Genomic DNA, 25,250 nt, shown 5'->3' with positions numbered 1-25,250 from the left:
TATCACAAGTGTGTGATGAGAGACGCAGCAGTTGAGCCTCTGAAGAGGAGTCTCAGGTTGCAGGGAATAACAATTCCACCCTCTTCTCCACATGGAAGGCCGGATGCACCTCCTCTACAGCACATTGCTAGGAGAGCCTGCCTCCCTCACCAGCATGGAGCACACACTGGACAAGTGGCTTTCCTCACTTATTAGTGCTCTGATTGGAAAGTGCTGATTGCACAGAAGTCAGGTAGGAAGGCAGTGCTATCTCACAATGGGAGGGATGGCATGGTGTCACCTGGGCGGGTGGCACAACGCCTGTCCTATATAGTAGTGCTCAGAGCATCCTTTCTCTCATCCTTTCCCTTCCCGACTCCTGTTTCACCACAATATCAGGTGAGTCACATTTTAGGTCTTGTGTGTGGTGTCACTTCATCACCCTCACAGTAATCTCAGTTTATATTTTCAGCTGCTTGTATACAGGACGTGTATAACTTTTACCTGCTTCAATTTTTCCATGATGCTTTTCACATTTCTCATGGTATAAAGTATTCTCATGGTGGAAGTTTCCGGAGCGCCACATGTGGCAGACCACTGCGTCACATTGTAAAGCTACTTTGCGCTGCTGAGATTTATTTTATTTTTATAGGAAAAATTATGAAAATTTCACCAATATTTATAAATATTTTATATTGCATTTTCCACTTATATTATTATGCTTTAAAGACATATTTATCCTACAATTAACTAGTTATTTTTTCAGTTTTACATACCTTTTCCCTAAAATATTTTGAGCGGCACATAGTCACGTAGCAGAACTGACCTTTTCATTGAACTTCTGTCTGACGCTTTTATGCATTTTTAGGCAGTTTTTGTGGTGTTTTTTGGGGCATTTTTATAGTGTTACAGCCAAATAAATAAATACTAAATGCAATAAATGCTATGCATATGTGAGGTTTTTTTTCTTCACTTTATCGTCACATTATTTTTTACAATTGCAGCACGCTGTAGGTATGATCTTTTTTTTTTCAACCAGTTTTTGGCATTTTTCACACACAGACCTCCATTGTTTTTTTCTTTCCCTGTATTGAAAAGTGCATATATTACAGCGTGCAAGTATAAGTCATAGGATTTTCAGAGGAAATTTTGGAATTACATGATCTGTGAATCATATGATAAAAACGCAATACAAGAAAAAGCAACAATAAAATGCAGGTACTCAAACCTGTTGATTTTTTTCGACATTTTCCACAAGTTTTTGGACCAAGACATGCAATGCTTTTTATTTGATTTTTATGCATTTTCTGATCTACTTGTTATTGTATTTTGTATTATGTGATGCCGAAACTTCTGATTCTGAAAATCTGTTCCATTTATCCCAAACGGGTGGTTTTTAGATGAATGGTTCCATTACAAAACTTTCCACAACCAAATCTGCAGCATAAATGCAAATTAAATATACCATATAGGCAAAAAAAATGCCCAAATGTGCAAAATCTTCAAACGCACAGTGTAAAAGAGTATTTGTGAAATCCTATCCGTTTTGTTTCAACTGTTGAATGCGGCAGATTTTTTGCACAAAAAAGCAGCATTTATGCTAAATCTGAATAGTGAAAAAAAAAATCACCCAAATATTCTGCTAAAAAACCTGTGCATAATGCATTATTTGTGCAATATGATAAAAATGCAACCACTGTAATGATTTCATCATGCGCTGTGCCAAATGGCACACTTAGCTCTGCTACATCTCTGTATACATACAGCATATTGCGTATAGTAGGAGTGCAACCAGCATTCATATTTATTTTTTTTATTGTATTTTTTCTTACTAATTCTCAAGATGGGCACGTAAATGATTCTAGAAGACTTTCTTTTGTTGCACGTGAGTCCAGTGAAGCATCTTATAACAAGGCACCAGTCTCCTATGCCACATTCCGGCTGCTCATCGGAGCACCTTACCACTCGGGATTTTTGTATTATTATTTTTCCAATTGTAATACAATGGAGTCTTTTCACTATCATGTTGGGTATAGGTGACCACTTATAAGAAACCATCATCGGGAACATAAACTTCAGCCTTTAAACAAAGTCTATGAATAAAAGCATTCGGCAACATTTCTAGCAGGTTCCTATGGTATAATAAGGACGAAGTGACACATCACATATCAATATCAGCTCATCAAATTCCCAAATATCCTATAAAAATGATCTTGCATTGGTGTAATGATGTCAGATTTGCATCGTATTAATAATTTAATCATTACTTTCCAGTAATTGACCACAGCTAGAAACATGGAGAAAAAGGTACTTGGTAATGGTTGGTTATGGTGGAGGACATCTGGGCAAAGCTTTTCTGTTTTCTTGGTTTTCTGCTTGGAGGAGAAGGGATCTCATTATATTGCTGCACTTTATTATTTTTTTTATTAACATTTCATTGTAACTAAAGAAATATATTTTATTACTTTTGTCATTAATATAGCTGCATTTTATATACAGTATACTCCTTGTCATAATTTGTCTTTTTTTTTTAAAGTATGTTAGAAGCACGTACGGTAAATATGCTTCCCGCACAACAGGATAATATTAGCCCCTAAGATCCTGATTTTGCCCAATAAACCAACGATCATAAACCTTCAGCACTACAGCTGTTGTTAAACTACAACTCCCAATAAGCAGCTTGTGGCTGTCCACGATTGCTGGGAGTAGTAGTTACACAACAGGTGAAGCGTGCCAAAAGCTGCATGCAGTAGACTATGGACGCAGACACTTAGTGACTTTATTTCTTAGAATGATTATGGGTTGTTCTCCGCTGCTTCCTGGCTTACTGTTGGCCGGGTGGGGCGGTGTACTACTGAATGACTGACAGTCTGGGAAAGTTGCATGGTTGCGCCTGTGGTCCAAACTGTGCGCTCTCCGATCCTGCAAGCAGAGACAGCACAGGGTCAGAGAAGCTGGCCGGATCCAGGCATCCAACTAAGTTTAGAGCAGTGCTTTCAAGTTCTAATACAAAGAGCTTGTAAGCGCTGCACTCCCTGGGGAGGAGCCACCAATTATAAACTCCAGCAGTGGTCGGTAATCTAGGCAACAATCCGTAAACAATAAATGTCTCCGTTCTTGAGAACAGAGAGAATTTTTAAAAACAAGTAAATTGTAATGTTGCTTGTTTTTTTTACAATTTTACCCATTTATGAATTTGTTATTAACCTTTTAACCAACGTTAACTATTCCTCAAACATTTCCAGTCATTGTCTTATGCTAAACTGATCCTGCAGGTTTTATTTCTGAGATAAGTAGTGTCAATGTGTCTGGCCGCCACTTATCTTCCTCCCTACTAAAGGTACCGTTACACTAAACGATTTACCAACGATCACGAGCAGCGATATGACCTGGCCGTGATCGTTGGTAAGTCATTGTGTGGTCGCTGGGGAGCTGTCACACAGACCGCTCTCTCCAGCGACTAACGATCAGGGGAACGACTTCGGCATCGTTGAAACTGTCTTCAATGATGCCGAAGTCCCCGGGTAACCAGGGTAAACATCGGGTTACTAAGTGCTGGGCCACGCTTAGTAACCTGATATTTACCCTGGTTACCATTGTAAAAGTAAAAAAAAAAAAAACTACATACTCACATTCTGATGTCTGTCACGTCCCCCGCTGTCAGCTTCCCTGCACTGTGTAATAAGCGCCGGCCGTAAAGCAGAGCGGTGACGTCACCGCTGTGCTCTGCTTTACGGCCGGCGCTGACACAGTGCAGGGAAGCTGACAGCGGGGGACGTGACAGACATCAGAATGTGAGTATGTAGTTTTTTTTTTTTTTTACTTTTACAATGGTAACCAGGGTAAATATCAGGTTACTAAGCGCGGCCCTGCACTTAGTAACCCGATGTTTACCCTGGTTACAGGTGAACACATCGCTAGATCCGCATCACATACGCCGATCTAGCGATGACAGCGGGTGATCAGCAACCAAAAAAAGGTCCTGATCATTCCCCAGCGACCAACGATCTCCCAGCAGGGGCCTGATCGTTGGTCGCTGTCACACATAAAGATATCGTTAGCGGGATCGTTGCTACGTCACAAAAAGCATGACGTTGCAACGATATCGTTAACAAAATAGTTATGTGAGCTGATTATAGACACTTCTCATCTATTAATACACCCAAACTTGCCCCAGATGTCTCCTGACATCAGAAAAAGGGATTAGAGAGGTCTTTCCCCCACCAAACAAAACTACTATTTTTGGTAAGTGGTGCTAATGGGCTTGGTAGCCACAAGCCACTTATCTCTTGCATTACATTTCAATAGCATGACCATTTGGATAATAATTGACCAATCAGCAGACAGCTCCATGTTATCAGTTGGAGTCCAGGTAGGGCTTTCTATGGGGACTTCTAGCTTATATGTGCCCCATATCAGATAATGGACACCATTAGTTATTCACAGTCTAAAGTTGGCCTTACACATGGCTGTTGGACAAACGATGCTTTGGCAAAGCGTTCGGCAAGTGGCCATCTCTGCTGCCTCTTCCATACACAGTAGTGTACGTTTGGCCGAGCGCTCCTGTGTTCTCTATCAGAAAGCCGGCAACTGACATGTCGGCTGCCAGCTTATATCCGGAGAAGAGTGTGATCACCAGTCCAAAATTGGACATGGGTGATCCACATTTCTCCCGACCATCAGCTGGCCGGTAACCCCATACACATTAGATGGCTGTTGGACAAACGATGCTTTGGCAAATCGTTCGGCAAATGGACATCTCCACTGACTCTTCCATACACATTAGTGTTTGTTTGACCAAGCTCTCCTGTGTTCTCTATGAGAAAGCCAGAAACTGACATGTGGGCTAGCAGCTTATATTCGGGAGAAGAGTGCGATCAGTAGTCCATAATTGGACATGGGTGATCAACATTTCTCCCGACCATCAGCTGGCCAGTGACCCCATACACATTAGGCCAACAAACCCGTTGATGTTGTCAGGTTCAGTCGACATTAGTCTAATGTGAACGGGAGCCTCTAGGTATCTGTATTTGTTGGTTTGCAGACGGTCCAGCCTTGGAGTGGGATCTATTCATTGTACTGAATACACTACATGCTTTGAATTATCGGGCCTACAAGGTGCCAAGTTTATGCACAATTGATTTATAGACCACGGAGGTAATTATTAATAACTTGCCCGGCAGGTTATGTTAGATAGTCTAGTAAGAGATGGCGCAGGTTATAATTAAAACAATAGGAGAATGTATGCATTGATGTATCTCGGTGCTGCTCTCTGTGTGGTTCCCACCCTTTTAATGTAATTTATCCCAGTAATAGTATATGTACATCAAGGCACATTACAATACTTCTCATTGTCATGTAGACCACACCAATGGCGGGCACGGACGGAGGAGGGCACTAAACAGGAACAGCATGTGCGATCCTTACTATCCAAAAGGCAATTTATCTGATGGAAGATTTTCATCATTGTGGCTTTAGTAAATCCTTTTCCACTTTATTAGCTGAATTACAATGCCTTTCCAGCTAATAAAGTGCTGGCGTATTGCGAGGATATGTCATCACTTTATGATTGATGGCGCTCTGATGAAGAAACCAGAGACAGCAGAGTGGCGTCTTGGCATCTGCCGCATTGGGAAAAAAGGTGCAAATTACTGGTGAGCAACAAGATTCACCGGACCCCGTCATGCCGGACCTACAAATCACAAGAGGTGCTGGGGATCCCGCTAGGTAGGAGGAGGTTCACAGGGCTGTGGTTGGGTGGACACTTCTGATTGTGCTGTCGGGGTCTGATGAATCTTTTTGCTCAGCTCTAGAGGAGAAGATGTCTGTTTACATGAGACTATATCCTGGAAAGGACTAAAGTGGGTGAGGTTATTTGCATGGGACTGTATGATGGTGTTGGCTGAAGGTAAATGCAAATGTTACCCCACACTCCCTTCTTAATGCAATCTAGAAGACAGTTGAAGAAACTGCAGATTTTAGTTATGGCTGTGCTGCCCCCGTTCAGTTATAGGCTCCTTATACCGCTGTCCCTCAACTACTACTAAAGCAAATTTGTAATTTTAGAAGACCTTTTAGAGCAAGCTATCCTGTAAGTGTACAGGATGAATAATGCTATTTCTGATCATTATATGACTTGCATCCTGCATTTATCACCCTCTGCAGGTCCTGTCTATAACTTTCAGTTGTCACTGAGCTAGTGGGTGGAGACAAGCATGGTGTCTGCCATACACAGCAAACTCAGACCTGAGACATTCCTGCTCTTCTGTTTCTATGTAGCACATGATGAACATTGTATAGCAGTACTGAGCAGTGTAGCTATGAATTCAGCCCTTGCCCATGACATGAAGCAATTACTAGTAAGCTGCAGCACCATCTATATGTGCCTGTGTCTCTCACTTTTCATCTTCCATTCCCTTTCCATATATTTCCATAGGCATGTGCAATTTGCTCCCTTGGTGAGCTAGCAGTCTGTTTTGTTATGCCAAAAATGGATTTTAGTTGTTTTTTTCAGAGTGCATAATATATTTAGAGGCCAGATGGAGGAGTTAAAGGGGCTCATAAGTGGAGAATGAAGCATATTTCTTTGATAATATATATTACAACGTTTCGTGTTTTTGCCTGCACTATTGAGTTTTGCAAAGTTTATTGAAATGACCATTTAAACATCCAATTTGATTAAGTGGTAGCAATTCTGATATAGAGAATGGGGGGGGGGGATATGTACAAAACTAAAAACTAAAAACTTAAATGTTGCAATGGGAAAAAATCATTTTCCAGGATACAGGATGAGGGTTTTGGTGCCTTTTCTAATCATCCTATAGAAAATAACAGACTTCTTTTCCATGTGCAAGTTACCGATCTATCTGTTGACCATGGAGGATCACCGTACCAGAAGTCCTACATGTTACATGAGGTTTTTTTTATATTTTGTGGTCCTGGTTTGGGTCTTTCTTTATGAAGCAATCCCGTGCAGGGCTGATGGCTCTGGTTCCTTGTCATTAGCCCTTTTTTGATGAAATCTATTATTGAGCTAAAATTATACCGCAGTATATCCCTTAATTTCCTAAGACAAAGTATATATCCTATTGTATAGAAGTAGATAATTCATTGCGTCACAACCATTACAGGTGATGGGTCATCTCCTACGCCATTGCTTAAGGTTATTGAGTGGTGAATGGGTTCTTTTGTATGAAACGCTATGTTCATTTGTGACAATGGTAAATGATTGCTGATGTCTAACCATCTCATTCTTTTTACAGACAATGGCTCCTTTCCCCGAATTCCAGCACCGCATCCCAGAAGGTGTGGATGATCCTCCCAAATACACTCCTAATAATGACAATGCAAACCCAACCCCTGGTAAGCTTATCATTAAATTACAAACACCTTTTATGTAAGCTCATCATTGTTGTTGCTGCATGTTTTCTACGTTGCAGGACTAAAAACCTATTTTCTCCATTGCACCATTTTTTCAGGACAGGAAATGCCTCAGATAAATGCTCATTGACGCTCGTGTGACATTACAAGATGAACACCAGATTTCTTTTGCTCATATAATTCAGTATAGACTATTGTTAAATATTAATGTAGAGGTATGCTTTGGTATATGCCTTCTGTACATCTGTTTTAGTTGACGTATCTGGGCTGTCTGCCATCTTGATTGTTTCTTCCCCTCCAAGATGGTTACCTTAATGTAGACTGCATTCTCTATGATTCCACAATCTCATGACATTGCTTTTGCTCCGATCTAATGATATATAGTGATAGATCAGTGACCTAGAGCTTCTGTCCCCTTATTTACACAGCAGAGTCACAGTGTATCCTATGTAATACAGCAGTCTCCATGTCTCCTATGCAACTTAAATACAGCAGTCTGTGTCTCCTATGGGAGGTATACACAGCAGTCTCTGTGTCTCCTATGTGAGGTTTACACAGCAGTCTCTGTGGCTCCTATGTGATATATATATAGCAATTTCATTGTATCCTATGTGATGTATGTATAGCAGAGTCTCATTGTATCCTATGCGATGACTACAGCATTTTCAGTGCATACTATATAATGTAAATACAGCAGTCAGTGTCTCCTATGTGATATATACAATAGATTCAGTGTATCCTATTTGATGTGTATACAGTGGTCTCAGATTATGCTATGTGATGTATACAGTAGTTTCATTGTATCTATGTGATGTATATACAGCAGTCTAAGAGTCTCCTATGTGATCTACACAGCAGTCTAAATGTATCCTATGTGATGTATATACAACAGTCTCAGTGTATCCTATATGATGTATATACAGAAGCCTCAGTTTACACTATGTGATGTATACAGCAGTCTCAGTGTCTCCAATGCAACATAGACAGCAGTCTTAGTGCATCCTAGGTGATGTATACAGCACAGTCTCAGTGTAATCTGTGTAAAAGGAAACCTTCCCCTGCTGCCCATAGTAAGTAATTATATTGCAGAATACAAAATGAAAGCTGTTCTATGATTGGTTACTATGGGCGGCAAAGAGAGTTTCATGTCTTCACCTATACCTTTAGCTGAATGGGAGATGTATAGATGCACAGGGAGGGCGGAGCTAAGTGTAAAGGGGAGGAGTCTGAGTGTGGTCAGGAGGGATTTGATAGGTGATGTAGCCAGAGACTGACTTCTTGTCTACACATTAGTGCATGTACTGGACTGGTTGTCAGACTGGAGCACACATGACTCAACTTCCTGTAAGAAAGAGGGAAATGTATAGATGAATTTGAGGTGCGATGAATTAAATATACAGCCAGAATAATGATGGTAAATAAGCATTGTATGCGCAAAATAAAAAGCCAGCGCGCTTCTATAAAATATGAAGACTGTAAAGGATACATCATGGGAAGTAAATACAATAGAGACAAAGAGATTTGTCAATTTTTCAAGTTCTATTATCACTGGTATCCAGTTAGTATCCTACATACATCAATGAAAAATGTCAAAACTAGAGTATTATATAATAGGCTGGTAATAATTGTCTGTCTATATTTCCTAGAAGACTCACTACCTCCGGCTTACTCCACTGTGTCGCTATACAATGACAAATCAGAAAATCAGGAGATTGACCCATGGGAGATGCCAGAACTTAAGAGTACAGGACCAAAGTGGTCAGGTAGGTCTCACATACAGCACACATACATATATACACATATATACACACATAACCACACAAATAAATGTACACGTGATATCTCCCTATTGCCACAGTATGTATACACACATATAAGTATATCTTTATGCTCATACACTGTATGAACAAAGGTATAAAATACAGGCTTCTCTTCCAGTCCCATTGCCCTCTGTGTATAACATCCAGCCCCTCGCCATGCTTTCTGCCTATTTGTGAAAAAATGGCTCATTGTAAAGGGCAAATTCAGCTCCCCTCATCCAATGTCAGTTTTTGACATCACAAATGCTCTTCTAGAAAAGTCAAAAATTCCCATAAACATCTCCAAAAGTCTTGTAAAAACCTTCTCAGAAGAACAGAAGCTGTTATAGCTACAATGAGGTCCACTCCATATTAATATCTATGGATTTAGAGTGGGAGGTCATGACATCTACTGGAGGAGGAATGTGGAGGTGACTGTCCCAATGTCTTTTACGTGTTTGTGATATTTCTCCATTACTGTATACACAGAATTATATCTACACATAAGTTAAATTCCTCTTATAACCGTGAACAGATTTATCAAGATAAGAACTAAAAGAAAATTTTGTTCCCCAGAAATGACCACAAAGCAACGCATCCTATCCGTTCTGAAGTCAATCATGAAATTTGTCTTCTTGTTGACTTTGTTGTATTTCTTTGTTTGCTCTTTGGACGTGTTGAGCTCGGCTTTCCAACTGGTTGGCGGTAAGAGATTATTACCGATTTCCTTGTTTTCACCAATATTGGTTTTGGTATAATCGTATAAGCTGTGGTTATCACACACATGAGATTTACAGCAGATGTATCTAAGAAACACTGGATTACATGGCCCGAGAGCTGGTGACATAAGATGGACAATTCATTTATATTCTTCACTAACCTAAAATGAACTCATTCTAGGAAAGGCCGCAGGAGATATTTTCAAGAACCACTCGGTACTGTCCAATCCTGTTGCTGGTCTGGTGATTGGAGTTCTGGTGACCGTCCTTGTGCAGAGCTCAAGTACTTCATCATCTATTATCGTCAGCATGGTGTCATCTGGCCGTAAGTGTACCTTGTACTGTATAATTGTATAACGATAAATTCTACCATGCCACGTGATATTTTCAGTGGTTGCTCATGTTATATCAGACTTGGATGAGACGATAACTTAAAATCTTCGAAATACCGATTCCATGTTTGCTTATATTTATTTGCATATCAATACGGTACAGAAGTCACGATGCTACCAATTGATCGGGCACATGGAAGAATAGTAGCGTAATTGAATAATGCTGCCCTTTTATATTGTTTATAATAAATGAATGAAACAACACTTCCATTGTTCTGGAGGTTAGAACAATAATATTGTTTATATGATTGGTTGTGTTTTGACAGTTCTTACGGTTAGGACGGCCATTCCAATCGTCATGGGAGCCAACATTGGCACATCAGTCACAAACACCATTGTGGCTTTGATGCAGTCTGGTGACCGGAATGAATTCAGAAGGTACAGTGCCTGCTCTTATTATGTCAATTAAGAAAATGAGGGAGCAGTGAAGCGCGTACAGTCCTTCCCTGTAGTAGACAAAATGATATCCAACCATGCTTGTACATTATTATTTTTTAACATTGAAGTATTTTCCCTGGTTGTGATCTATTTGAGCCAATATCTCAAAAGAAAAGTATCCTTAATACATATAACCAAATTTTCTTTGTGTAAAACCAAATCCAGATATAATAGCCCCTACCTCCTATGTTTTTTTTATGTCACTTATTTATGCAGTTTCAGATCTTTGAAAACCAAATACAGGGACACACCCTGAGAACAGAACTTCGTATATAATCATATAGTTGCCAGAACGCTCCTTTTAGAAGTCAAAGTTATCAATTTATCGACAAAGAGACCTGTAAATCCACGATGAGAGGGAATCTGAACGATGGAAACAAGTATTGTCGAGTGGGAGTATGGATGAAAAGCAAAGTACAAAGAAAGTACAAAGCAAACAATTATAAAGAAAACATAATAAAGCACAAAATATCCCAAACTATAAAGAAATATTTAAAAATGAGAAACAAAAAACGTGTCTAGACATCGCATGAAGAATAATCTAGCGCAGGGAATGCAGATATAACTGCAAAGTATATGAAGTGATATACACTGTGTGCAGAATTATTAGGCAAGTTGCATTTTAGAGGATTATTTTTATTATTGATCAACAATTATGTTCTCAATCAACCTAAAAGACTCATAAATATCAAAGCTTAATATTTATGGAAGTTGGAGTGGGGTTTTTTAGATTTGGCTATCTTAGGAGGATATCTGTTTGTGCAGGTAACTATTACTGTGCAGAATTATTAGGCAACTTAATAAAAACCAAATATATTCCCAGCTCACTTGTTTATTTTCACCAGGTAAACCAATATCACTGCACAAAATTTAGAAATAAATATTTCTGACATTCAAAAACAAAACCACAAAAAATTAGTGACCAATATAGCCAGCTTTCTTTATGATGACACTCAGCAGCCTCCATCCATAGATTCTGTCAGTTGCTTGATCTGTTTACAATCAACATTGCGTGCAGCGGCCACCGCAGCCTCCAGACACTGTTCCGAGAGGTGGACTGTTTTCCATCTCTGTAGATCCCACATTTTTTGAGGGACCACAGGTTCCCTATGGGGTTCAGATCAGGTGAACAAGGGGGCCATGTCATTATTTTTTTTTCTTTGAGACCTTTACTGGCCAGCCACGCTGTGGAGTAGTTGGAGGCATGTGATGGAGCATTGTCCTACATGAAAATCATGTTTCTCTTGAACGATACCGACTTCTTCCTGTACCACTGCTTGAAGAAGTTGTCTTCCAGAAACAGGCAGTAGGTCTGGGGGTTGAGCTTCACTCCATCCTCAACCCGAAAAGGTCCCACAAGTTCATCTTTGATGATCCCAGCCCATACCAGTACCCCACCTCCACCTTGCTGGTGTCTGAGTCAGAGTGGAGCTCTCTGCCCTTTACTGATCCAGCCTCTGGCCCATCCATCTGTCCCATCAAGAGTCACTCTCATTACATCAGTCTATAAAACCTTTGAAAAGTCAGTCTTAAGATATTTCTTGTTCAAAGGTGGTCTTTTTCAGCCTTCCCTACCTTGGCATGTCCCTGAATATCGCACACCTTGTGCTTTTTGTTACTCCAGTAACGTTACAGCTCTGAAATATGGCAAAACTGGTGGCAAATGGCATCTTGGCAGCTTCATGCTTGATTTTCCTCAATTCATGGGCAGTTATTTTGCACCTTTTTTGCCCAACACGCTTCTTGCGACCCTGTTGGCTATTTGCCATGAAACGCTTGATTGTTCGGTGATCACGCTTCAAAAGTTTGGCAATTTCAAGACTGCTGCATCCCTCTGCAAGACATCTCACAATTTTGGACTTTTCAGAGCCCGTCAAATCTCTCTTCTGACCCATTTTGCCAAAGGAAAGGAAGTTGCCTAATAATTAAGCACACCTTATATAGGGTTTTGATGTCATTAGACAACACCCCTCCTCATTACAGAGATGCACATCACTTGATTTACTTAATTAGTAGTTGGCTCTCATTTTGTGATCAAAATGCAACTTGCCTAATAAATCTGCACACTGTGTAAAGTAAAGGAGCATTTACGCTGCTCGATTATCCTAGGAAAGCTTGTTTACGATAATTCTGCAATCTACACAGGCTGCTGATCACCAGGAAAATGCTTGTTCATTGGGTGAAATGAACTTTTAGTTTGTGTAAAGGATCATTGATCTCAGCAGCACATTGTACTTTGTATGCGCACTGAACAGTCTATTAAAGTTGTACTGCCTGTGTAAACACTGGTTAGGCTATGAACCGTTGATCAGCAAACATAGTTTAATGCCGCCAATCAGTAGGTGTAAACGGAGCCTAGATGGCCTTGATTCTTGTATAATAAGTGACCAAATGAAGGGGTCTCTATTATGATCAGAGCATTAGATAACTGATAAATGATAGGGAATTTGTGTTCCTGATCCTCTCCTGGATCACTCATGGTCTCAAAAACTTGGCGACGATGAGTTGAATAGATCGGCAAGTTGGAAGTCTAAAGATATGAAGGTAGCCAAGCGCAGTGTTGTGCATGACTCTCTTTGTCAGTGCCATAGACATAGAATGAACAATTCGTATGTTCGACTCCTGCTGGCCTTGGTCTGGTTGCCAGAACGGAATGAATGGATAGCAGGGACACAACTCTGGCAATAAGTGAGTGTTCAAGTGCTGGTACCCAACAGAAAACAAGCATTGAAGGAGAACTTCCCATTATTGCACATCACAATTCATCGTATGGCAGCATAGTGCCAAGATCTTCATGGAACTGAGCCTCTGGGAACGCCCCGTGCATGAGGCCGCATTGTAATTAATGTAAATAACCCTCATTGAACTCATTTCTAAAGACTTATAAAGCTTGTTTCCTTTTTACAGGGCATTTGCAGGAGCAACTGTGCATGATTTCTTCAACTGGCTCTCAGTGCTGGTTCTATTGCCTATTGAAATAGCATCAGGATATTTATTCCACCTAACTAATGCTATCGTGGAGTCTTTCAATATTGAGTCAGGGGAAGATGCCCCAGATATGCTAAAAGTAATCACAGAGCCCCTCACCAAAGGAATTATTCAGGTATGTGCATTAACGTTAAAATTAAATGGACACCTTTGTTCTTTTTTCTTACATGCATGTATTTTTGGCTAAAAATAATTTTTGTAATTAGGTTTCATTAAAGTATTGTAAACATTTTTCATTTGGTGAGAAAAAATGGCTAAAAAGCCGTAGCCAGCTCACCAACCAGACCATCAGATGTGGAGCACGAGAGTTCGTCCTGACCCAGACTCCAAGCGGCAGCAAATATAAATCATGTGGTTACTCCAGCTCCAATAAAATGGTAAAATTCTTTATTGATCCAACGTAGTTATAAAACAGGATAATCCTTACAGATAGTAGACAAACCAAGCGTTGCCATAGTTTGTGCAATCACTTGGTTTGTCCACTATCTGTAAGGATTATCCTGTTTTATGACTACGTTGGATCAATAAAGAATTTTACCATTTTATTGGAGCTGGAGTAACCACATGATTTATATTTTTCATTTGGTGCCTGCATTTATTCCCATACATTGCAAGCTGCTCAGTCCAGATCAGTGAGAAATCCAGCAAGCGAGCTCCCTGACAGCTCAGTCTGTGTCTTTATGATATCCAGAACACAAATCTAAGCTTATATTTTTACAACCAAATAAAATAAACGTAAATCAATAGTCAGCTCGATAAGTGTTTGATATACTGAGAGAAGGGTAACAAACTGAGCTTTCAGATTATTCATCTGATTGATTTCATACAGGACTGAGCAGCCTGCAGTGAATGAAAATACATGCAGGCAGCAAAGGACAAATGGTTGAAAATGTTTCATAAAACTAATATATCTTGGTACCGTGTTAGCAAGTAGATAGAAAAATATTTAGAATTGAGAGTCCTCAGTGGTTGATACCTTTTAATAGCTAACTGAAAAGATGGTAACAAATTGCAAGCTTTCGAGACTACACAGGTCTCTTCATCAGGCAAAGACTAAAACAAATTCTGAAGAATCACATATTTATGCACAACATAGCACAGAAAAAAAACAAAAAACATGGATAAGACAGGTGACATGAGGCAGAATTACCATGAGTGAGAGACAGAAGAGTATGGGAATATAAACTGATGATGACCTTTGACAGTCTTAGTGCAGGAATGAATGTGTCGCATGGATTTATGTCTTTTTACATCAACTAAGGAACTTGCTCCTCAAACCATGTGGGGTCATCACAAAAGAACCAGACCCCAATCAGAGGACAATAAAACACTCCTTATCTAAGAACTGGTCCAATATTTATGGACATAACTGTTTATCACTCATGGTAATTCTGCCTCATGTCACCTGTCTTATCCATGCTTTTTTTTTCTGTGCTATGTTGTGCATAAATATGTGATTCTTCAGAATTTCTTTTAGTCTTTGCCTGATGAAGAGACCTGTTTAGTCTCGAAAGCTCGCAATTTGTTACCATCTTTTCAGTTATCGATTAAACGGTATCAACCACTGAGGACTCTCAATTCTAAATAAATATTTTTCATAAAACTAAATCACAAATTATTAGCCAAAAAATATCATTTATACACAAGAGGCCAATTTATTAAAATGCTTATGCCAGAATTCTGGTGTAACTTAAGTATATAACCTGGTGCACAGCCTAAAGACAAGAGGTGCTCAGGTAGGTTCCAACACCATACCATACGTAACAAAACCTGGCACTCAACTTTTATGTCTGAGGAGATATTTATTAATCAGCAACGTTGCTGATTAATAAATATCTCCTCAGACATAAAAGTTGAGTGCCAGAATTCTGGTGTAAACATCTTAAAGGGAACCTGTCACCCCGTTTTTTCAGAGTTTGCATCTCAGCTTTGGGAAAATGGCCGCCGCGATCTCTTCTGCGCACGCACGGCATCCCGCGGCCATTTTCCTGAAGGCCCGTGCAGCAGAGCACTCCATCTGCGCACGCGCGGCCCCAGGAAGATGGTCGCCCCCACCGATGACAGGGGGTAATAGCGCAGATCACGCGCTGCTTCTTCACGTGCGCGCAGTGGATTCGTCACTGCGACATGCGCACACCACTGCGCCACCAACGGAAAGCTGGGGAAGAAAAGAGCGATGTCACCACGCCCACCCGACCTGACCAGCCTGATTGACAGGCGAAAACGGCGACTTTGGTAATGTATTTCTCAGCATAGGTGGGGAATCAGGGTACACTACATACACTATTGTAACGCACAGCGCAGGCCCTATTTAACAGTATTAATATCTCAATCTGAAAAAATGGGGTGACAGGTTCCCTTTAAGTTGAAATATTTTGGGGCATTTTGGAAGGTGCGACTATTGGCATTTATGGACAAGAAATGGGGTAACATGTGTGAGACAAGGCTGCCTGTCAAATTCATCATAAATTATGCCACTATGGTAGTGTATCCTCCTCCAGAAAAGGCTGACATACATTTTGGTGGTGTTGCACGCTGGGTATCAGGCGTGCTTGATCCATTAAGTGGTGCACGCCGCTTAATGAATCAGGTCAGTATACTCCAATATCAAGACTGGCGTGTGTTAGGTCAGTGTTAAGGAATCATCCTCATAGCCTTTATTCATGGAACTCATTCAAAATGGGGGAAGAAATCCTTTGCATTCAGTTGGGTTGCTATAAAAATTGTAATAAGTTATTGCAGTCATGTACCTGATTACTTGGCAATGGCTTCTGTGATTATGAACATAAATCAATGGATGAAGATCAAACACCATGTAGCAAATGAACAAAACATCTACCGTACCACCATCACTAAGCAAAAAAAAGGGGGAGAAGCCAGCGCAGCCTAAGGTTAAGACGCAATACATGAAGTGCAAATGCACATATTAATTTCTAACTGTATTTTCAAAATGAGACATTTAGCAAACAATTGATCAATTCTTTGAGCCACCCCGCCTCTTCACGGCATTCTCATATTGGGGCAGTCCTACACTACGTTTTTTATATTCGCTGTGCCATAAAGGCCTCCTAAACGAACTAAATGCAAGACCACATTAAAAACATGCTGTACCTGGAGCATATACTGAGTCACCCCCATGGCGCCAGAGTAGGCAAGCGAGGATAAAGGTTGACCAGGTCCAGACAGACATTTCGGATCCAACCTCCACACTGCCCATCCAGAGCCACAGATGAAGAGTGAAACAGGCTGAGGAACAGGTGCATAATTAAACAAAGCCTGAGGCAGGGCAGGGCTGCTGTGTGTGTGTACAGCAGCCTATCAATCACTGAGACACAGAAAGAATGGCGCACATAACCAGGCGCGGCGCACGGCAACAGTGGTGGTCAGTCACTTACCAATAACAGAGCAAAAAAAAGGGGAGAAGCCAGCGCAGCCTAAGGTTAAGACGCAATACATGAAGTGCAAATGCACATATTAATTTCTAACTGTATTTTCAGTTCTTGTAGCTTACACAGAGGCTATACAGTTATTCTTCATTGATCCAACGCATTAACAAATCTCTTCTTTATTTCAGCTTGATAAAAATGTCATTCAGCAAGTAGCCAACGGTGACCCTGATGCTCAAAATAGGAGTCTGATCAAGAGAGAATGTGGCTATAAGGTAAAAAGACATCTTGTGATTGTTCTATATAGCAGAACACTACTGAACTAAAGCCAAACTGGATAATTCAAGAAATACTGGCTAAGGCTTCACATATAAGTGGGGATGAGCAGACCCGTTTGTCAGGTTCGGCCAAACTTTAGTCCAAAGTTTGGTTCAGGTACCAGAGCAGTACCCGAACATGAACCAGAACCCGAACCCCACAGAAATCAATGGGGTTGTTTGGGTTTGCTCATCTCTACACATAAGGTAAAATTAAACATTGGTGTTATATGAAGCTGTAATATGGAGGCAATAACCAACAGTGGGTTCATGGGTGGACACAGGGCCGTATTTAGAGTTTCTGCTGCCCTAGGCACTTTTAGTGCTGCCTCCCCCTTTGGTGAGTATGACACTATCGGCAGTGACTTTGGCAAAAATCGCTGATGTGAAAGTCGCCTTTTGCAGCAGATCCGACAGTTTTTCCGCATCTGCCGCGTAATGGATCACTTAGGGCAACACTGCGTTCGGCCTCATTCATTCCCTATGGGACTTACAGACATGTGCGGCTATTGCGGTTTTGCCGCCATCCGGCAAATGCGGTACTTGCAGCAATGAGAAAAAACACTACTAGCAGTGTTTTATGTATCATCGTAAGTGCAAAACCGCAATTGCCGCACATGTTCGCAAGTAGCCATCATTACCTGTCCCTGCACCTTGCTAGCTCATCCCTATCCAACCCTCCCTGACCTAAAACTACACTATAAAGCTTCAGAAAAGCAATTTATTAACTGCCATATTCCTATGATAATGAGGGCTCTAGGCTACGGCGTAGACTGGGACGGGCAGTGTCCGGGTCTCCATCCTCTCTGTGCACACCCTCAGTCCCTGCCTCACTGCCTGTGCACAGACCTCCCTCCACCGCACCCGGTAATCACCGCTCGCAGTAGCATACCAGCAGAGGTGTATCTAGGGTTTCTGGCACCCGGGGAAAGAATTCATTTTGGTGCCCCCCCTCCGCCAAGGACATATGTGATTTGCACACTCAGTCATGTGCCCACGAGCTCCTCTCCCTAATGCTCTCAATGTTCAGTGAAAAACTAAGAGAAGCAGAAGAGAAGCTCGATGTCGCAGGACCATAAGAGTATGTGTCCACGTTCAGGATTGCATCAGGATTTGGTCATGATTTTTCATCAGTATTTGTAGCCAAAACCAGGAGTGGAACAATTAGAGGAAAACTATAATAGAACCATATGCTCCACTTCTGTATTTATCACCCACTCCTGGTTTTGGCTACAAATACTGATGTAAAATACTGACCAAATCCTGATGCAATCCTGAACGTGGACACACACCCTAAGTCTGAAAAATCGCATATGAGTGACGTGTCCATGTGACGACTACTGGAACTTGCAGAGCTGAATCCTGACATCGCAGCTTCTGAATTCTCACAACGCATGCACTGCACTTTTAGGATTCTCCCTTGCCGGTGGACAGTCATGTCAGCACAAGTATGTGATTTGTAGACTTCTGACCACATTCTGACTAGATGTGCCCGGCCTCGCTCAGTTCATTTTCATTGACGGAGGTCACGCATGTCTAGTCAGCACGTGATCGCATTAATGTAAATCCCCAGCATGAGAGAATCCTGACAGCGTGCAGTGTGCACTGTGAGAATTCAGAAGTCTGCAGTCACAAAGAATGACTGCAGACTCATCACAAGCCTGGACATCCCCTTTAAAAGGGACTCTGTCACCTGAATTTGGAGGGAACAATTTTCAGCCATAGGGGTGGGGTTTTCGGGTGTTTGATTCACCCTTTCCTTACCCGCTGGCTGCATGCTGGCTGCAATATTGGATTGAAGCTCATTCTCTGTCCTCCATAGTACACGCCTGCGCAAGGCAAGATTGCAGATTGTGCAGGTACAGTATGTACTACGGAGGACAGAGAATGAGCTTCAATCCAATATTGCAGCCAGCATGCAGCCAGCGGGTAAGGAAAGGGTGAATCAAACACCCGAAAACCCCACCCCTATGGCTGAAAATTGTTCCCTCCAAATTCAGGTGACAGTGTCCCTTTAAATCTCCTAACATATATAAAAACATGAGAGTTAGCATCACAAATAACATTTACATCCAGGTACCTTATAGATGGCGTTGACTCTGGAGCCGTTCTCCTTTTCTTCATCTTGTCCAGATCCCATGATGAGTTTTCTCATCCACAGCCGTCTCTGCAGACTTCCATCTTCGCCGCTCTTTTGCAGAAAGTCTCCACATGACGCCCTTAAAGATACAAGTGTCATTATAATGCTCCCAAATAAAAAATTGCCCCTCACTATATTGTCTGCACAAAGTATGACCCCCACACTGTCCCTCTTATGGTACATGCTCTTCACACTGTCCTCTCCTTTCTATACCAGTCCCCTCTTCACACTGTCCTCTCACACTGTGTCCCCCTTATAGGGCCCAGTATTTATACTCCATATTTATACTCCATCCTCCCACACTGCGTTCATGCCTCCCCCATCCTCCCACCCTGCGTTCATGGCTCCCCCATCCTTCTCCCCTGCAAGCATGGCTCCCCCATCCTCCCACTCTGCGTTCATGGCTCCCCATCCTTCTCCCCTGCGTTCATGGCTCCCCCATCCTTCTCCCCTGCGTTCATGGCTCCCCCATCCTCCCACTCTGCGTTCATGGCTCCCCCATCCTCCCACTCTGCGTTCATGGCTCCCCCATCCTCCCACTCTGCGTTCATGGCTCCCCATCCTTCTCCCCTGCGTTCATGGCTCCCCATCCTTCTCCCCTGTATGCACGGCTCCCCATCCTTCTCCCCTGTATGCACGGCTCCCCATCCCATCCTTCTCCCCTGTGTGCACGGCTCCCCATCCTTCTCCCCTGTGTGCACGGCTCCCCATCCTTCTCCCCTGTGTGCACGGCTCCCCATCCTTCTCCCCTGTGTACATGGCTCCCCATCCTTCTCCCCTGTGTGCACGGCTCCCCATCCTTCTCCCCTGTATGCACGACTCCCCATCCTTCTCCCCTGTATGCACGGCTCCCCATCCTTCTCCCCTGTATGCACGGCTCCCCATCCTTCTCCCCTGTGTGCACGGCTCCCCATCCTTCTCCCCTGTATGCACGACTCCCCATCCTTCTCCCCTGTATGCACGGCTCCCCATCCTTCTCCCCTGTGTGCACGGCTCCCCATCCTTCTCCCCTGTATGCACGACTCCCCATCCTTCTCCCCTGTATGCACGGCTCCCCATCCTTCTCCCCTGTATGCATGGCTCCCCATCCTCCTCCCCTGTGTGCACGGCACCCCACTTTTTTCCCTGTCATACTTACCTCTCACCGACGCGCAGCACAGAACTTCCTGGCATCTCAGCGTCTTCCTTCCTGTCTTCAGCGGTCACATGGTAGCGCTAATTAAGGGTGATGAATATGCGCATATTCATCACCCTTAATGATCGGTACCATGTGACCGCTGAAGACAGGACGGCGCTGAGACGCAGTTGCAGCCACCGCTGGAGGAAGGTGAGTATTACGTCTTCAGGGAGGGAGGGAAGGGGGCGGGAAGGAGGGAGGAGGGGGGGGGGCGGGAAGGGGGGAGGGAGGAGGGGGGGCGGAAACTTGACCCCGGAGTTTTATAAAATAAAAAAAAATAAAAAAAGGAAAAAACCTAGCTCAAGGGCGCCCCCCCGCATCCCGCCGCCCTAGGCACGTGCCCTCAAGTGCCTAGTGGCAAATACGGCCCTGGGTGGACATATCATTGGTGTCACCTGTGCAGCCGCACAGGGGCCCGAAAGGTAAAGGGGACATTTTTATCTCCAAAGTGGGTGTGATTGTGCATAATGATGAGCTTTTGGACTGCAAAGGGCCCATTTATTGTTCTAGCACAGGGATCATCTTCTATCTACTGTATGTCTGCCAGTGAGTGGGTTCATACAGTAACTATGGGTGCTCATTGTGGCAAAATGCAATGCAACAACCAGTATTAACATGTATATAATGCTTTTCTGCAGGACTGGATCAATGGTAGTGTGCCCGGTATAGAGAACTGTACTCTAAACAGACCCTGCTGGATAGATGAGAACAATGTGACCTGGACAGAGGTTACGGAGACAGTAAAGTTCACCTGTAAGTATTTCTATCAATATAAAAATTCACAGTTTTAATTATGTTTTTTCTTTAATTCTTATGCAAAAAAAATCTATAAAAGCCAATACATAATTGTACACTTTATTATTCCCAAGGCAATTGTAGATAATCTGACAATATTTTACAGCTATTATGCTATAAGTAAAGTTTTTCTTTGCAATGGAAAAAAAGCAAAATTAAAAAAGGAATTTTCCAAAGTCATTTTTTTAATTCTATAGCGGACTCTTACCTTGCCCCTGTCTATCCAGTGTTCCCATGAGACCAGTGAGCCCTGTGAAAAAGACTGGGGGCAAAGGGGAAAGTTAAGCTTCTTTTATTTTTTTGTAGAGTGAGTCTATAGAATAGAAAACAAATGAAGGTAGAAAACCCCTAGAATGGTAGCAATAGATAGTAAAAGTAGGTCTAGTAAATTTTGCTTCATGAGGTCTTCTCATTATTGACGCCTCAGAAGGTTCATTCTGCTCTAAAACCATCTCATTTTCAGATCATAGAAGGAACCAATCAACAAAATGTTGGAAGGAAAAGAAGAACCCAATGTCTTAACTCTTCCTTTATATTTTGTTACCCAGGCTCCCACTTATTTGCCTACACTAACCTCCCAGATCTGGCAGTAGGACTCATCCTGTTGGCGCTGTCATTGTTCGTGCTTTGTATGTGTCTTATTTTGATCGTCAAGCTTCTAAACTCATTGCTAAAAGGACAAGTATCTGTTGTGATCAAGAAGATCATTAATACCGGTAACTATTAGTAACACTGCATTCATGTCAATTACCTCCATGTCTCGATGTAGAGAAATGCCTGGTTCTATCATTTCTTACTTGTCCTCTCTTACATTTTTTCCCGAAGACTTCCCCTTCCCATTCTCATGGTTAACCGGATACTTGGCAATGTTGGTCGGTGCTGGAATGACATTCATTGTTCAGAGCAGCTCAGTCTTCACTTCCGCACTCACTCCACTCATCGGTAAGAAGCATGTATGATTGTGAGAAATCATCACTTTTAATTTTAGTGTCCCTGCTTCCTGTTGCATCTTGGCTCTTGCATCTTATAGGTATTGGAGTGATTAGCATTGAGCGGGCCTATCCACTGACACTTGGGTCTAACATTGGAACTACAACTACAGCATTGTTGGCTGCCCTGGCTAGTCCGGGGGATACCCTCCAAAACTCTGTACAGGTGGGTGTTATACCGATGTCTACTCTAGAATGTGTTACTTAAAGACATGATAAATAGAGATGAGCGAGTACACTCGTTGCTTAGGTTTCCCCGCGCATGCTCGGGTGATCTCCGAGTATTTGGATGTGCTCGGAGATTTAGTTTTCGTCTAGCCTCAGCTGCATGATTTGTGGCTGCTAGACAGCTTGAATACATGTGGGGATTCCCAAGCAACCAGGCAACCCCCGTAAATACTCAGGCTGGCTACCAACCGTAAGTCATGCAGCTGTATATTAACAAAAACAAAATTCCCGAGCACTCACAAATACTTGGAGACCACCCGAGCGTGCTCGGGGAAACCTGAGCAATGAGTACACTCGCTCATCACTACTAATGATAAACCTTAAAGGATCTGCCATGTAGATCAGCGGATTGCTGTGTGCTTAACTCTTAGCCTACCTAGAAAACAGTTAATTTGCTCAGAAAAGCAATGACTATCCAGACATTCTGTATGAATGTCTGTCAATATAATAACATGTAGAAAAAGACATGGATTGCTCACTGAAGTATTATAATCTATTATGAATTTTACAAAACTGAATATGAGGTTCGTTATTTAACATTTTGATCACACTGTATAAGCCCACTGTTAGGTTTGATGTGCCATGGCAGTGGGCTTATATATTCTGATCAAAATGTTAAGTAAGAACTTCATATTCAGTTTTGCACATTTTTTTCATTGTATAATATTTCCATCTACAGCCCAGGTTATTGAGTACAGTTATGAATGGCGGTGACATGGTCACTAGAGTTGAGAAAGAAGGTTCCCACTGCCCCAGTCCGCCATCCAGACCAGTCCTTCATAGTAGCTGAACCAGGCCAGTCTTCAATTCTGTGGTCAGGATCCTTACCCCCTCATGCTGGGTGCCACTGGCAATTACTGGGCCCTGTGATGCCATGATGTTGTGGTACAAATCATGATGTTCTGTGAGGCCTATTGATTAGAGAATTGCTTGCCCAACGCTAATGGCTGCCTTAATGTGGCTGTCCAGGATATTAAAATTATTATGGGGTCAAAAGAAACCTAACTTAAACTCAGTTGGTAAAGCTCGTGCTGCTCCATTGCCAAGACTCCTATGGTTTCACCAGTTTTGGTCACGTTGACCTTGGATGCTTATTGTCATCATTGTTGAGGCCAGTGATTGGATGCCCTAACTTATCAAGCTAATCTGTACGTAATAAAGAATCTCCTTACTTGCCTTTCTAATTCTTATGATCTGGTCATGAACACGCCATTATTGACCAGATCATACAGTGAGGCAGAGCTGATAACATAAAGTGTCTTCTCATAATCTTATTGTGTTACTTTTATTTAAACAAATTTTTTCTTTTTTTTGCAGATTGCGTTATGTCACCTTTTCTTCAACATATCTGGAATACTTATTTGGTATCCCATCCCCTTCATGAGGTTACCAATTCGAATGGCCAAAAGCCTGGGGAACAAGACAGCTAAATACCGATGGTTTGCTGTTGTCTACCTGATCATGTGCTTCTTCCTGTTGCCCTTGGCAATCTTTGGCTTGTCCATTGCCGGGTGGCAGGTTCTGGTGGGGGTCGCTGCCCCAATTGTGTTCATAATTATTGTTGTAATTGTCATCAGTGTGTTGCAATCCAAATGCCCCAGGGTGCTTCCAGATTTTCTAAAAACCTGGGACTTCCTACCCAAGTGGATGCATTCTATGAAGCCTTGGGATCTCTGGATGGCCTCCCTCTCGCTGTTTTGTGGTCACTACTGTTGCTGCTGTTGCAAGAAATGTAAGTGCTGCAAGGGTAAAGAAGATGAAGAAGAAGCAGTCGATAAGCCCAAGGCTCTGGAGTGTCATGAAAATGTTGTAGATCTGACTGACGAACTCCCATCCCTTGAGAACAGAGATCATGGAAAGACTATGAACCTCACCGCCTTGTAAAACAAATTTAAGGAGGTTCCGTTGTAGGGACTGTGTCAAATCCTTACTCGATAGAGTTTTGATCAAATGACTATTTATTTAGTGACCCGAGAGGTTCAGTATATCAAGAGCCAAGATCAAAAGTAAGACATTTTTGTAATGAATTTCTAATCATTGACACTCAATAGACTTAATAATATGAATATGTATGCAAGGAAGAAGATGTATATAGAGTACGATCAATGGGAAACATCCCAGCATAATGCAGCCTGTGCTCTGTACTGTGTACATATTAATACAGGTCTGTATATCTCATTTAACCCATGTATGTAGATAAAGCCAATGGGTATGGATCTAGTGTATATAAATGTAAGATTTTACCTTGTTTCTTATGCATATTTGTAGTATAGTTCTGACATGTTCTTATATTAAATACATATTGTGATCCAGATTTGAGCATAATTGTCTATTTGTGGTCCTGACACTCCCAATCCCTCCAAAAATATTAACTGTTTTTGATGCAGATATCAGACTAATATGTGCAGGAACTGCCTAGTTTTCAGAACTTGCCACCCACTCTGTTTAAGTTAGTGGGTCATCAAAATCACTATTCTGCCAGCACTATGGGTGCTGGTACTTCCTTTCTTTCTCTTCCCAGCA

The 25,250-nt window shown here is 42.0% G+C and overlaps 1 protein-coding gene across 4 annotated transcripts; it reads left to right on the top strand.

The window, feature by feature from the left end:
* Nucleotides 1–232: 232 nt before the first annotated feature.
* SLC34A2 (solute carrier family 34 member 2) lies at nt 233–25,041 on the top strand. Of its 4 annotated transcripts, none has more exons than XM_069744647.1 (14): nt 263–378; nt 2,254–2,286; nt 7,242–7,341; nt 9,009–9,122; nt 9,735–9,863; nt 10,059–10,202; nt 10,536–10,647; nt 13,615–13,810; nt 17,270–17,356; nt 21,354–21,468; nt 22,059–22,226; nt 22,336–22,452; nt 22,541–22,665; nt 24,045–25,041. In XM_069744647.1, the coding sequence occupies exons 2-14, from the start codon at nt 2,275–2,277 to the stop codon at nt 24,609–24,611; spliced, it is 1,986 nt and encodes a 661-aa protein (XP_069600748.1). In that variant the 5' UTR covers nt 263–378; nt 2,254–2,274; the 3' UTR covers nt 24,612–25,041. The 4 variants fall into 4 exon arrangements, with proteins under 4 accessions (XP_069600746.1, XP_069600745.1, XP_069600748.1 ...); XM_069744646.1 differs by having other exon boundaries at nt 9,006–9,122; XM_069744645.1 differs by lacking the exon at nt 2,254–2,286 and having other exon boundaries at nt 233–378.
* Nucleotides 25,042–25,250: the final 209 nt, after the last annotated feature.

Source organism: Ranitomeya imitator, chromosome 1, assembly GCF_032444005.1.
Source record: "Ranitomeya imitator isolate aRanImi1 chromosome 1, aRanImi1.pri, whole genome shotgun sequence".
Lineage (NCBI taxonomy): Eukaryota > Metazoa > Chordata > Amphibia > Anura > Dendrobatidae > Ranitomeya > Ranitomeya imitator.
Note: the sequence above shows the minus strand (reverse complement) of the source record. Positions and strands in the feature narration are given on the sequence as shown.